Source organism: Vulpes lagopus, chromosome 1, assembly GCF_018345385.1.
Source record: "Vulpes lagopus strain Blue_001 chromosome 1, ASM1834538v1, whole genome shotgun sequence".
Classification (NCBI taxonomy): domain Eukaryota; kingdom Metazoa; phylum Chordata; class Mammalia; order Carnivora; family Canidae; genus Vulpes; species Vulpes lagopus.
Genome location: NC_054824.1, coordinates 163,535,293 through 163,550,879, shown reverse-complemented (window position 1 = coordinate 163,550,879; position 15,587 = coordinate 163,535,293). Strand labels below are relative to the sequence as shown.

Here is a 15,587-nt window from a genome sequence, read left to right as displayed (position 1 = left end):
ATCTGTTTTCATCTTCTATTTGTGTGTGCATTTACCTTTAAAACCAAATTGTACAGATTATTTTCTCTAACTTGAATATAAAGTCCATGAGATCAGGGACTATCCCCGTGTTACTCACTGCAGTATCTCCATCACAGGGATCACTAGAAAAATGCCTTACCAAAGTGAGTATATACTTGAATGATTGAGTAATGAATGAAATGAATGAGTAGCGTAAGCAACTGTCTTGAATAAGCTTTGCTTGCAAGCACATCGAAGACGTCTATATTGAAATACATCCAAAGCTGACCTCTCCTCTCTCCCTCCCTTCCTTCCTTCTATAATTATTGAACACCTTTATGCCATGCACCATGCTTAGCCCTGGAGCTCAGTGGCCCCCGCTTTTATGAAGTCTGTAACCCAGTAGATGACATGGACAAATAAATCAAAGGTAAAATAGTTGCGGTAAGAGTTATGTGGAGGGTTCTGTGGGAAGTTCAGTGAACGGTTATGTCACTGAACTGACTTGGAAGGACAAGTAGGAGTTGGCTCAGGGAGGAAGGTGTGACCTAGACCCCGGATGAATACATAGGTTAGTCTGTGGTTAGTCTGCATGATTGGGATGAGCATAAAAGGGAGATCTACCTAGAACTTTCTGTCCCTGGGCAATCACCATCAGTGTTATATAAAACATTATTATACAAAGATTTCAAAATCTGCACATGATCTGACAAACTTCATACTCTCCTCTCAGGTAAGTGCTGAAAATGTCAATTTTGTAATAAAATAAAAGCTGATTTCATTTGTTTGATCTCTGTTAGAGCCAGTAGAAATGATTTATTGATTTTTTAAAGAAAAATATATGCTTAAATGCCACTTATTTTTGCATGCAACTTGTTAATGGATGTGGAGTTCTCGTATACCCCAAACGTGCTTCTAGTTGTAAAATGTTAAGTTTTGAGGAAAATCAATAGAATAATCAGAAAACTCAGGAAAAGATGAATATAGAACAAAACAATTGCATACCTTGCAGTAATTGGTTTTTTTTTTTTTTTGGAATATTCAGAGTTTGCAATTTGTTACTTGTCATTTGGGTCCAGATGTACCTTAATGATTTTGTTTTGTTTTGTTTTGTTTTGTTTTGTTTTGTTTTGAATGCCATAAAAATTGAAGCTAACACCCATAAATGAAGAACATCCTCTGAGTACCGCTCAGGTAATACAGAATTGCAAAGCCAGGAGTGCAAGTGTGAACTTCTGCGTGCTTTCTGTAAAGCCTTGTGTGCAGACGTTGCCGTTATGCTTGTCCGTGTGCTCATGCACACGCCCCGGCTGGAAGTCTGTCTGGAGTTGTATGCATGGAGGAAGTTAGTTCCTCCCATTAAACTTTATTCTGACAGACAAGAAGATGTGTGCGGCTTGCCTTTCCCTTTATGACTTGGTTATCAGGAAGCTCCTAGCTCCTGGTTCAAGTGCTCTTTCCATTTCATCTGCCACCTCTTTGTTCCATTTGATTATTTGAAAGAAAAATCGTAGAGCCTCTCTGACTTAACGTGAAGCTGTGTAAGATTCTCTGTGGAAGTAGAGTGGTTAAAAATAATGCTAATATCACAACTGTGGTTTATCACAGGAATGCAAAGGCAAATAGAATGTGAGCAGTCGATTTCCATGTCGTCGTTGTAGAAGAAAAGTTGTCAAGGCAAGACATCCATGCCTTCTCCTCGTATAGTGGAGGGTCTCTCCCTAGTCCTTCCTGTCTGGGACCTTCTTGCTGGACAGAGCAGATAAGCAGTTCAGAGGAATTTGTGTGGAGTGATCTTACAAATTATTATTATTATATTATTATTATTATTATTACAAAATGTTATTATTAAATTATATTACATGTTAATATCATGTAACATCATTATGTGATTACCTGTGTAATAGTCCACAATTAGTAAATCATCGCCAAGCGTTGTGACATCTGCCACCAGTTTGGATTATAGAAACACATCCCAATTTGAGTACCCGAGAATCATCCTTTTTCCTATGCCTATGCTGAGCTTCGCCTTGTGGCTGGCACTCATTCCTAGTAACTGATTAAGAGAAACCTAAGGTCATTGGGAGTCACTGACTCTAAGCAGGGGAAACACTTTGATAAAGTGAGGTTAGATATGCTAAATACACTGGTTTAGCCAATCGAAAACTTGTGTTCTAGCTCCCCATAAGTTGTTATTTTAATATATATATTAAATATATATGGGGACACCTGGGGGGTTTAGCGGTTGAGCTTCTGCCTTTGGCTCAGGGCGTGATCCCAGAGTCCCGGGATCAAGTCCCACATCAGGTTTCCTGCATGGAGCCTGCTTCTGCCTATGTCTCTGCCTCTCTCTCTCTCTCTCTCTCTCTCTCTCCCCTCTGTGTCTCTCATGAATAAATAAATAAAATCTTTGAAGAAAAATAAATAAATAAATATATGTACATATTTGTATATATGTACACATATACAATATATACAATATTGTGTGTATATGTGTACATATATACAATGGTTTAACCAATAGAAAATTTGTGTTTTAGCTCTCATAAGTTGTTATTTTAATATATATATTAAATATATATGTACATGTATATATATAGATACACATATGCAATATATACAATATTGTGTGTATATGTACATATATACAATATATGTGTGTGTGTGTGTGTGTGTATATATATATATATATATATATATAATATTCCTAATGGAGTGTCTAGGGCCAGACAATAGTAAAGGGATTTTAGATGAACCTAACAGAGTAGTGCCATGAAGAGGATCATGTCTAGAACCACTTTGGCACTATCTACTTTTGTAGTTTCTCTTGGTCTTAATTTCTTCATCAGGAGATGTGGGGGGCCGAACCTAGAGATTTTCAATGGGTCTCACAGTTGAAAGAGAAAACAAATTTCTTAGTGGAAATTTAACTAAATTGAGATCTAATGGTATCCTCCAGGCATGTAATGATGTGTGATGCGCGTTGTCTTATTTTAGCACAGAGACCTTGAAATATGAGTGTTGTCTTTCCACTACCAATTAATCTTGGCTTCGGACACTTAGTGGGTGCTCAGTGAAAGGTCCTTTGTTTATGATGGTGCCTCTTTTGACTCACCATCAGCTAGATGTGCACTTTAAACAGTTTCTGTTTTTCCTTTGAGAAGTGGGGATAGACCTAAGTGGGCTCATACACACACACACACACACACACACACACACACACACACACACCCCGCATGGTACCCACTGGAGATTTATGAGATACAGCGCTCTCATGGGTGAGCCAGCACCAGGTGGGGTAACTGTAGCCTGGTGGTTAGGAATGTCCCTGCCATGGGGGCATTTTGTTCCCACTGTGGAACTACTGTTGATATGCTGTGTGTCCTCCAACAAGTTACTTAACCTCTGTGCCTTAGCCTTTTCAAATATAACATGAGGAAAGAGTTGACCCTACCTGGCGGAGTTAGAAGTGAGGGGCAGTGAGAACACGTGTCTGATACATAGTAACAGCCCCATACTGGACAGCTGTTCTTGCTTTACTGCTGCTTCATACAGGGAACGAGCCTTCAGCCTGCATCCTGTCATAACCCTGTTGTGATCATCTGAAAGCAGAAATCGAGGGGAAGCCTGGAGGGGCCCCTGAATACCTCTGTGTGAGCTGAAAGTTGGTGTTTCAGCTGTTCCTCAGAGATTGATGTTTATACTGCTCTTATAGCTCTTTAGGGAATAAAATTACCTCTCGCTTTCACTAGCCTAATTCAATGTCTGACAACTTCTCTCACTCGGGAAGTTATTCTTTCTGTGTGGCTTAATTGCCTATTGTTGCAGTTTCAATTTGGGGTGAAGGAAAGGATGGCGAGTCTGACTCTGAGATAAAGGGCCTGCCGAAAAACTACTGGGTTGGACTCCTGCATGGGCTCTGAGCAAACTGGTGCCTGGCTGGGCTAGGCTCAGCTGCAACACTGGAGGGTGGGGGGTGGGGGGGAGGGGAGGCGCATCTGCAGGGCTGCGTGGAGGGACAATGGGCTGCCTGGAGGGTTGCAGCCAGTCAGGACCTGGAATACTTGCCCCTGCACGCCCATCCATGCTGCAACCGAGGCTTCACATTTACGCTTTCTGTATATTTGCATGAGAGATTTCACCAGGAGAAAGGGTTCCACAAATAAAAGAAAAATCTGAAAAACCTGGAGGCCAGTGGAGGCCCCAAAAATGCCACCTGACATGACCTGTCATTTGGCAACTGACTCTGTTGCTTCTTGTCTCAGCTGCTCTGTGCCTGTTGAAAGCAGCAACATTGTATGTGTGTGTGCTCAGCTGCTTTGCTCACAGTGATGGTGGGGAAGGGAAGGTAAATGGGAAGGATTATCGGGAGAGCAACTTTATATAATTTCAAGATATAATTATCACAAGACTGGAAAAAAGCCCCTGTTCATGTGCTGGAGGGAATAATCTTGACCAAGCCTTGTGTGGGTCGGTCCCCTGGGAATTAAGAGGGGGTTTTCATCTCTAGCCTATATGATGGGGTGGCAGTGACTGAAGCTCAAATTGAGAGCAGAACCACTTGACAGACCCCCCACCTAATGAAATAGGTTTGGGGGGATATTGACCAAAATAAGGAGAATGAATACAGATCACGCCCTGGAAGATTTATGCTCACTGGGCGGCTGTGGAACTACGGGCGTGCCAGGCCTTCCCTCTAAACCCTGCTGCCATGGTTGTCAAGGTGAGGTGCTCAGTGTCACTGAGCATGACATCCTGCCTCTGCTAGACAACTGAGTGGAGTTCTGACATTTAGGGAATGGCCTGGGAGCATGAGAAGGTTCAGAAGGAAATTCCTTTGCCAGTCTGACTCCAGGACATGGGTCTCAATCTCTCCCTCAAGCAAGAATGGGAGATCACTCAGGACTGTGAGTGGGAATAAGCTGTCCCTGAAAGCCACAGTGATCCAGAAAGTCATGTTCAAATGGTTAGGGTTCTCCATACACTTGCCTGTAAATCCCTAATGGACATAAACTTCTCTCTGGATTGATTGAGGGTCTTCTCCTACCATGATGGAGACATTTAAGGTCAGGCTGAGGACATTCCTGATTCCATGTGACACACTCCGTTAGCCACTGTGCATGGTTCCCTAACTTAGCCCTTACCACCACTTTCCCAGGCTAAGCGGCATGTTCTGCATTATACAGATTAGGAATCTGAGGTTTCAAATTTGGAGGACTTGCTGATCATTGATGTAGCCAGAGTTAGAATCTATACGTGGCTGGTTTTAAGATGTGAGACAGGAAGAAACTAAATGCCATTCTGCTGCTAAAACTTGGCTGGGAACCAGCTTTATGTGTAACAGATTTGCCTTAACAAACTAACCCTCTCCCCTGTTTCTACAACTGAAATCACACACACGTACACACAGACTTGCCTTTCAAATTGTTTGCTAAGCCAAAAGCAACTGTGGATCACTTAAATGATGCACTGGTCATCCCAGTTCCATTTTTCTCCATTTTCCTTAAACGCCCATCACCGCAGACTGTCCCTTTGCTGCTGAGTGATGCTTGATCTAAGTGCTTACTGCACCTGAATGAATGAGTGAGTGAGTGAGTGATGGATAGTAGGGGGAGGGGCGATGCCTCTTTGTGGGATGAGCTCACCCATCTTCCTTGGTATTGTCCTCTCTTCCAGGGTGGCATGATTGCTCTCCTGCTGTCCATCTTGTGCCTGGTCATGATCCTCTACACTCGCCGGCGCTGGTGCAAGCGCCGCCGGGTCCCCCAGCCCCAGAAGAGCGCCAGTGCTGAGGCAGCCAATGAGATTCACTACATTCCCTCTGTGCTGATCGGCGGGCATGGACGGGAGAGCTTGCGCAATGCCCGCGTGCAAGGCCACAACTCCAGTGGCACCCTGAGCATCCGGGAGACCCCCATCCTGGACGGCTATGAGTACGACATCACAGACCTGCGCCACCACCTGCAGAGGGAGTGCATGAATGGAGGGGAGGACTTTGCCAGCCAAGTCACCCGCACCCTGGACTCCCTGCAGGGCTGCAACGAGAAGGCGGGGATGGACCTCACTCCAGGTGGGCAAGTCAGTCCTGCTCTTGGAGAACTAGGGAGGGAGTAGAGACTGGCTAATCTTGGGGCTGGTTATCATGCATAATGGCATGTGCCTGTGCCCTTTCCCAGGTGGGCAAGAGGGTAGACTTTTCTCTGAGACAATGGGATCTGTCTTCTAATAGGGAAAGTCAGAAGAACAAGTATATATTGAATCTCTCTCCACTTCCACTTTGCATTGGAAGCAGAGATACCTTTACATCCCACAGAAGAGTGGGACCTAAATTCTACTGTTCATGTAGCTTAATAAATAAAAGCAAGGCACTGAAAATGCCTAAATGAGTCATAAGACCCCATAAACACAATGGGTTCGATAGAGCCTTTTTCATATCTGATAGAGATATGGGGACTCCCAGGGAAATAAGCTGTCAAGAGATCAACATGTATGTATCAAATTTTTGCATGTAGCATGTTTGCTTAGGGGATTTAATTATCCATTGAAGTGGAAGAGACAAAGATATCCGTTCTATTCTATGACTCTGGAGACTTCAGTCTGGGGTGGGAGTAGTTAGTTGTGTTGTCTTGCCCTTGCCTCTATGGTCTTTATACAGATCGTACTTCTTCAAAAAAGATTAGGAATACAATCATGCTGTCTGACCTGATGCCTTGTATTTCTATAAGATGCTGGGCGGAAAAGACTTGGACCTAATCGGGGTGAACCAAATCAGGGTGAACAAAATGTGGAGAGGAAACGACTGCACTTTCCTTTTACCGTGCCCCCCACCCCTGTCTGTCTCTGAAACTTCCATGAATTAGCAACTCCTCGTAGATAAGACCCCAAGACAGTGATTCCTCAAAAACCTGCTCACTTATCTTTAAAGAAGGCATTTTTCATACTGGATATTGCATATAGACTCCCAGTGGGGCTTGAAAAGAGGGAAATCACATCATGGAAGTCTCCATTCTGGGACACCTGGGTGGCTTAGTCGCTTGAGCATCTGACTCTTGGTTTTGACTCAGATCTTGATTACTGGATCGAGTCCTACATCTGGCCATGCTCAGCAGGGAGTCTGCTTGACAATTCTCTCCTTCTGCCTCTCCCCCTCAAGTAAATAAATACATCTTATAAAAAAGAAGTGTCCATTCTGCTTGGTATCTAGAAGAGATCCTAAATGAATAGCCACTTCTTAATGAGATTTAAAGTCTGGGAACTCCTTGAGGATAGGAGACGTGTCATGAATGCCTCATGGTCCCCATAGCACCTGGCATGGTGCAAAGCCTACCACGGAGCCATACTCAGGGATTACAAACTCTGTGTGTTCAGGGGATGGTGGGTAGTGCAAATAAGTGCAGTAGCTGGGTGTCAGACAGCAGGGGATGGTGCAGCCTGGGACAGAAGATAGAGAGGGCACGTTCCACCTGGGTGCACTCAAACTCAGATGCGTTTAAAACTCTGTGCCGCCCCCAGAGAAGGGAATCTGTTGTCTGTGTCTAGCCTGGGGGGCCACATGTGGTGACCCTAATCAATACAGAATCCGTTGGCTTTGGATTTTCAGTTGTCATCTCTCCTCTTCTCTCCACCTTCCATTCTGTAGACCTGCAGAAATCAAGAGAGGGAGCATTCAATCTCTGCCAGTCCCTCACTTTAAAGGTTCTTTCTTTCAATTCTGTGAAACTCCCATTTCCTTGGTTCATGCAGCGTGCCTTGCTCTCTCTTTTTGGCCTTTTCTCCGAAAGATCTTTGTCTTGACTCTTCCTTCTCCAGGAAGTGACAATGCCAAGCTGTCATTGATGAACAAGTACAAGGATAACATCATTGCCACCAGCCCCGTGGACTCAAACCACCAGCAGGCCACTCTGCTCTCGCATACCTCCAGCAGCCAGAGGAAGCGGATCAACAACAAGGCAAGAGGTATCTGTGTCTGAGGCAAGGGCTTGCAGGTGACAGATTCCTTAATACCGGGAGAGGCAGGACCATTAATATCCTGGACCCCTGGACTCTCAGGCATGGCCAGAGGGTGTGTGTTTTGGCACAGTCTTCCTGGAGGCCTGCTCGGTGTTACTTCACCAAAAAACTGGACTACACAACCCTTCTGACCAACTGATTTCATAAACAAGAATTTATCCTTAGGAAATAATTGGACAAGTGCGCAAAGATGTGTATAAAAGGCTGTTCATCACAACATTGTTTAAAAGAGCGAAAAATTGGAAATAGCTTAAGTGTCCATCAATAGGGAATCGGTTAACTACCTGCACATCTGTCTACCGTCCAGCGGCCTACTGCGCAGCCATTTAGGATGATAAGAGAGATCCATATTTGTTCATATGGAAAGTTGCCTGCCCATTTATTAAATGGGGAAAAAAATGAGGCTATAAAATTGAAGGTACAGCAAAATGCCATTTTTAAGGGGAGATTAAAAAGCCTTTATCTGCTTTCTGTATCAGAAAAAGACAGCATATACATCAGGTGTTAACAGAGGTTTTCTCTGATCAACAGGATTTAGAGGACCTCAGGGTTGTCCCCTTCATGCGTTTCTATGCATTTTCTTTATTATTCTTTCCCTCTTTTTCATATTGAATGTGTATGAATTCTAGGACCAGAGAAAAGGAAAAATAAAAGATCCTAACTTCCCTTCCTTCCTTCCTTTCCCACCCACCATCCATGAAGGTCCTCTCTGGCATTGCTGCCAGGAAGGGTCCAACCCTGGGGGAGCCAGGGTTGGGTGGAGGTGAGGCCCATGACTGCTGACATGGAAAGGTCCACTTCTCCAATAAATCTTTGTATCAGGAAGCTCCAGTGTCCATGGCTACTCCTCCCAAATTGTCAGTCAACCTGCTCTTGTTTTTATCGATTTTTCTCTCGAACTTGCCCAGTGAGTTGGTTTCATGGAGAAAAACACTGAAGACGTTGCCTTTGCTGTGTTCTTTTCATTACAGCTGGTTCCGCCTTCCTGAACCCTGAAGGCGATTCTGGCACAGAGACAGAGAATGACCCCCAGCTGACCTTCTACACCGACCCCTCGCGGAGCCGGAGGCGCAGCCGAGGTGGGAAGGCCGGAGGGGCAAGGCGGGTGGCAGGGCTCTGGCCGGGAGGCAGGGGGCTACAGAGGTGTGGGGTCGGGCTGGGGTTTGTGTGGATCAGAGCCAGTTTCTACAGGACCACAGCTGGCGTTTCCTCCTAAGGAAGAAAGAAGAGCCTAGAGTGAATTTCCGAGAATCATCTCTCCCAGATAATGGCACTCTCAAACAAGTTTTCAAGTTGTTTGAAAGGCTATTTCTTGGTCAGAAGACTCTCAATTCCTTCTGGAAGCCTCAGGAGTCCTATTTTGTTGTTTAGACACAGGAACTAAAGTTGATGTAGTGTGTTGTACGTGAAAATGTGGACAGTGTATGGACCCTTGCTTACCCCCAGCCACGCCGGCCTTGGGATTGGGCGAGGCAGCGATTCAGGGGGCGGGGTTGTTGAAGAATGATCTAGGGCCTGAGTTACCTGTGTAATGGTATTTGACCTTTAATCCCTGCCTGGTAGAATGACAGGACCCCAAGCCCCCGAGTCCTCTCCTTTCTCCTGGTGGAGTCCCAGTTAGTTCGTCCACTCTCCTCAGCCCAGATCAGGTTGTCCTGCTATGCAGCCACAAATCTGTGCCACTTGGGTTATGGCTGTTGCAGATGTGATGCCACTGCCTGTGACGTTGCTGATAGCATTGTCACTGAGGGAGGTCTGCATTCCATAGGCTTCCCTGGACATGCTGTGTGATGAGAACAACAGCATCTCTGAGCCTGTGTCTTCATAAATGGAGCGTGTTAACAATACCTCACACCCAGGGCTACCGTCAGGATTAAATTATATTAAAATGTGCTTTTTTGGTGACTGGCAGAGCACTGTGCAGTCCCCATTGCCATTGCCCCGAGACCTCTCCACAGTGCAGACCTCAGCCTTGTACAGCACTCCGCGTTGGGCAGGAACACTTTGAGATTGAGCAGAGGATGTTTGAGGGCAGCTCCTTGTGTTATATGCAATGACATTTCCCTCAATCAGTAACCAACCAATGCGGCCCCAAAAAAGACATTTATATTTTGGCTCTCTCCTACCTCCACTTGAGTCCCTTCCACACTGAGGGCTTTCTTCCCAGAGAATGGAAGCAGGGCTTTTAATTCCTCAGTTCCAGTTTCCATAAGCTTTGCTACTGTCTGGACAAACATCCTTCCCACCATTTTTCCCAGGAGATCAGTGGGGCTCTGGGCCACCTAACGCCTGATGCCCCAGAATCCCTGAGGTGAGAATGTGGATCCCTTGATCCTCTTTACATATTTATATACAGCAGATAGTCGACCTTGGCCCATCCAACCCAGAGCAGGGTGTGTTCTGCTTTAATAAAATCCTGTTTAAGAAAATCCATAGTAATGAATTAGAATGAGTTTCTTTGCAGCGTAAAACTGTTCCTTTAAAGTACCAAGCTCTCCTAGTACATCAACTGTTTATTGCTATTAACTAGACTGTAAGCTTCTTAGGGATGGGCATGTCTAATTTATTTTTCCAAAGTGCCTAGTGAAGGATTTTGCCTATAATAGAAGCTTATAAGTGTTTGTTGAATTGAACTGAATACATCAATCAGGCCAGCAAGAAATTTTATAACTCACCTGCCATAGGTCAGGCTTTGTGATTGGAAGTAGAAACACGAAAACATGGCACAATGATAAGGCTTAATTTAATATTGTAAATAAAGTAAAATGAATACTAAGAAGACAGAACAGGTCATTCTACCTGGCAGCAATAGGAGGCAAAGAAGGAGAAAATAATTAGACCCAGGTTTTATACAACGTATAGAATTTCTTGTAAAAGGAGAATCTAGGGTAAGGGCATCCTAGTAAGGAGAATAGCATATATAAAGCCTTGAAGGAACATGGTATTTTTAAGCAAGTAAAAGTAGTTCAGTATGGCAGGTGTAAGAACATAAGCACTCGGGGTAGAAGGGATGCGGCTGGATAACAGGCCAGCCACCAAAAGATTACACCTGTGCCGTGAGTCTGCCCTTGGCTCTGTAGGTTATGGGGAACCACTGGAAATTTTGAAACCTGGTAGAGATGTTAGGTGATGGGTTGATGATATAGAAGGACCAGGGAGTCAAGAAGATGAGTAGCAGGTTACTGCAATCACATGAGTGCAGCGGCAAGTGCCTGTAAACAGTGACAATGCTGTGTGATAAAAGCTTTAACAGCAGGGTGCACCCGGGTGAGGGGAACAGCGAGGAATGAGTGAGAATCTGCTCTTAAAGGTTTCAGGGAAGTGTTTACAAGGAGATGTTGTTGGAGCCGAGACTTGAAGAGTAGGTGTATACCAGGCTGACAAGGTGACAAAATGGCATTCTGCGGAGGAGGAAATGATATGTGCAAAGTCACAGAGACATAAACGATAATGGTCTAGTCGGAGAGTGGTAAAGAGTTTACTAGAATGAAGCGTACGGTCCAGGTTTGAGGTGTGCTTAGGAAATAAGGCTGGATGATCGGGAGACAGCACACGCCTTGACTGGAGGACTCAGACCTAACGCTTCAGTTGGCATCACTGGAGGTTTTTCAAGAGTATCACCCTGGTCTGCTCGGCTTCATGAAGGAGGCCTGTGGGCTCCTCATGGAGGTTAGGCAACGGTGGGGGAGGTTGAGGCAGGGAGACCGGGCCCATGACTAGTGTTGCAGTCGAGGTGTGCGATGCCAGGTAGTGGGACAGGATAGAGAGAATGGAGGCAAGAGAAACTTTAGACACAAGATGATGGAAATGGGAAGATAAGGATGAATCCAGTTTCTCATTTGAGTGCCTGTGGTAAATCTGCTGCTCAGGCCTGGTTTGAGCCAGGGGTAGAGATTTGTAAGGGTTGGGGAAATAGACCCCATGTTGAAAGGCTACTAACATGAATAGAATATCTCTAGGTAGCAAGGAACAGAGGATCCAGCGGCTGCCTGCCACCCTGTGGTCTCTCATCCCAGCTCCTGCCAGCATGCCCACTCAGGGAACCTGCTCCCATAAAGGGTGGATGCCCCCATGGACCCAGATGTTCCCTGCGATCCTGAGAACAGTGGTTCCAAAGGCTCCCCTGGGTCCAAAGATTGAGTGGTGGCCTGTCTGGGGCCTGCCACCTCAGCTGGACCTCTGCCTTGATCCTAGCTCCTTGGTAGCTGCTCAATCCTGGATGTGCCCTATAGCTTCTCTGATTGTCCCTATGTGGGAGCCGCCTCATCAGACTGTGGTCATCTTTGAATGATATGAGCCAGATACCCCCGCACACTGGCTCCTGACACATAATTACACTTCATAAGTCTTAACTATCACTGTGGGGTTAATCTCTTTGAGACTTATTTTCCTTACCTGTCAAGTGGGCAGTTACTGTTCAGACTCCTAGATTTATTCTAAGAAAACAAGTAACAGAAATAAAATAATGTACGCAAAGCACTTTGTCCACTGTCTGACATAACAGATGCCTCTTATTTCTAACAGTAATAAATGCCAACAGAGGCCAGACCCTCAGAAAATGACAAAGGACATATTTTGTTGGCAACCTGCCTTCTTTCTTACTTTCCCACATCTGTTCTGCCTCCATGTGAAAGGTCCCTCTTGTTACTACCATTGTATCTGCTCCACAAAAAAACAAAACCAAACAGAGGCACACCAAGAAAATCTTCCTTCCTACTCCTGTCCGCACTGCCTGGAAGCATCTTCTCAGGATCATTATTTGCTCACTAAGCTGCCATGTATAATTTCACCCCAATGACCAGTGCAGGACTCAGGGGGCCCTTCAGGCATGACAACATCCTCTACACATACAGAGGAAACTTTCCTCCTTGCTAGAGGAGAAGAGTCAGCTGTAGTACTCCCACCCATAGAGCTTGAGAAGTCCCTCAAGAGATTCGAGAAGTAGTTTGAGCCCAGGGAGTAAAGGAACTGGTTTGTGAGAGTGCCCTCTGTGAGAAGCAGTGGAAAGTGCAGACAGTTCTAGCATGTGGTGGAAGCGTCCCTGGAGTTCAGCCAGGCAAGTAGAGGGGCAGAAAGCCCTCCTTCATGATTTCTTTTTGAACCTGTCCCAGGAAGAGTGTAGAGAACTTGCACACAACTGACTGTTGACCCAGAGGGCCAACAGTAGGCTAAGCGCCTCTGACTCTAGCTGCCAACATGGTGTTCCATGAGGATGAAGCTCACTGGGGTCATGAGCTGGAACATTCCTCTCCTGGGCTAGGTTTGCCCACTGCCTCCCCTGTTTGCTGGGTTGGGCAGCAGAAGGCCAGACTGGCCTCCCACTGCCACGATTCTTACCGCCATGTGTCTTGCTTGTATCTTGCTTCCAGTGGGCTCTCCCCGAAGTCCTGTGAATAAGACCACTTTGACGCTGATCAGCATCACCAGCTGTGTGATTGGCCTCGTGTGCTCCTCCCACGTCAGCTGCCCTCTCGTTGTCAAAATCACCCTGCACGTCCCTGAGCACCTGATCGCTGATGGTGAGCTCACTTCCTCACCAAAGGGGAAGTTTTTGTGTTGGGCCAGGAAGATAGAGAAGCCAGGGGTCACTGTTATTTTTTACTTATTCCTGTGGGGGAAAAAAATAAACCCAGATAAGTAAGACTTAGGACAAATTTGGATTGTCCATAGATGAAACCAGAAAGGAGGTTAAAAAAAAAAAACCCACAAGATTGAACAGATTACCTCCTCTTCTCTATGCCCACTCCAATTTCTCATTTCTGTTTGCTTTAAAATAAGCCCTTGTCTTTGTAGAAAAATACAGAGCATGCTGGATGCAAGTAGATGGACACTGAGATTTCTGGCTTTTGGGAAAGGGAGAAGCTAAGTGGAGCAGTGGAGGTGATTAAGAATAAGCCATGCTTTGGTTTGGGATGCTCGGATGAGAAATTCCTAATTGCAGTAACTTGCTAAAAGCCTAGAACTCTGAAGCAATAATTTCCTTTCATCCAGGGGGACCCCAATATAATGAGGCGATAGTACGGGTTCTGGAGACCCTGAATTTGTTAAGCCCAGAGCATCTAATTGACTTGTTAATGTCTCTTCTCTCTGCTGCTAGAAGGCTGAAAATAGGTGAGGACCGTCTGTGCTATTAGACGGCCTGCTATTTCATGGCAAATGGGGACCAGGCAGCAGGTCCCTGCTCCTTGGGTGAATGCCAGTGCCTGTGGCTGGGTCTGATGGAGCCATGCCGTGGCCATCACAGATCTGCTCTGTCCCAGTATTCCCTAGGTGCACCCTGATAGAGATGGGCTGGAGCAAGGACAGCAGGAGGTCCAAGTGGTGGCCGAGCCTCCATCTGCTGATCCCTTGCTCGGGGGATCATGACAAGCCAGGGCTGGTGAGAGTAATGACCTCGGATTGGGCTAATCTGTGAAGCATCCCTTACTCTGTCTTGAGTTGATGTGTGTGTGTGTGTGTGTGTGCACGCACAGGCATGCCTCCTCTCTCTTTCCTGCAGGGAGCCGCTTCATCCTGCTGGAGGGGAGCCAGCTGGATGCCAGTGACTGGCTGAACCCAGCTCAAGTGGTGCTCTTCTCTCAGCAGAACTCCAGTGGGCCCTGGGCCATGGACCTCTGTGCCCGACGGCTCCTGGACCCCTGTGAACACCAATGCGACCCCGAAACTGGTAGGCAGGAGCACCGGGCAGCGGGTAACTGTCAGAGTTCATGCCTCTTGCAATCACCCCCCCTGGAAACCCATACCGTCTCTCCTGATTTTTCCATTGCCTTTGGGAGCCTAGACCATGCTAGCTGCCAGTGTGTGGTTGGGCCCCTGAGCATGTTGGCTTAAAATCTGTCATCTTCGGGCAGAAGCCTTGGACGTTTCCTATCTATAGTCCCTTCTCTGTTCCCCAGGAACACTAGTTCAGGATGACCTCCACAATCCATTTGCCATCACACCAGTGGATGTCAGCTACTGACTTTTATGCATATTTATTAAAGAAAATTTAGGAAAGCTTATAGAAGAAAATGATAATCATCTATAATTCTATCTCCTGGAGAAATCATTTTAAAATCATAATGTCCTCCCTTCCGATCTTTTATCTGTGCATGATTTTTAGAGACTTACACACACACACCAAGTCCAGCAGTGTTTTCTTGATTTTTTTCACTTCACATCCTATCATGAAATTTTCTCAGAACCATTAAACAATCCTCAATAACATAATTTTAATGGCTATTTGGTATTCCATTGTACCTCCATATCATAGCTCATTTAAATAGTTCCCTATTATTTGACATTTAGGATGCTTTAAATTTTTAATTTTTACAAATACTACCAAAATGAATATCTTTCCACATAAATGCAGGGCACATCTGAAGTTATTTTCTTCAGATAAATCCCAGGAGAGAGATTACTGGGGCAAAGGAGAGAGATGTTATTAGGCCATCATGTTATCAGACGTGGCTGAGACTTCCCTGAGAGGGTCCACACTGAGACACGGCAGGCATGGGGGGCACTCCAGAGTGTGGCGATCTCCCAGATACCGAAGAGTGTGGGCCCCTCCTTCCAGGTTGCTGTCCACTCTCCTTGTA

At 45.6% G+C, this 15,587-nt stretch overlaps 1 protein-coding gene across 5 annotated transcripts in view; it reads left to right on the top strand.

Annotated features, from left to right (window-relative positions):
* ASTN1 (astrotactin 1) overlaps nucleotides 1–15,587 on the top strand; it is a 296,848-nt gene that overhangs the window by 133,886 nt on the left and 147,375 nt on the right. For 2 of the 5 annotated variants that reach the window (XM_041750323.1, XM_041750161.1), the window contains exons 3-8: nucleotides 1,153–1,194; nucleotides 5,677–6,070; nucleotides 7,810–7,956; nucleotides 8,982–9,089; nucleotides 13,380–13,529; nucleotides 14,510–14,701. In XM_041750323.1, coding sequence (XP_041606257.1) covers nucleotides 1,153–1,194; nucleotides 5,677–6,070; nucleotides 7,810–7,956; nucleotides 8,982–9,089; nucleotides 13,380–13,529; nucleotides 14,510–14,701 — 1,033 coding nt within the window. The remainder of the gene's footprint in view (nucleotides 1–1,152; nucleotides 1,195–5,676; nucleotides 6,071–7,809; nucleotides 7,957–8,981; nucleotides 9,090–13,379; nucleotides 13,530–14,509; nucleotides 14,702–15,587) is intronic. The other 3 variants (XM_041750242.1, XM_041750473.1, XM_041750399.1) reach the window with 3 other exon arrangements.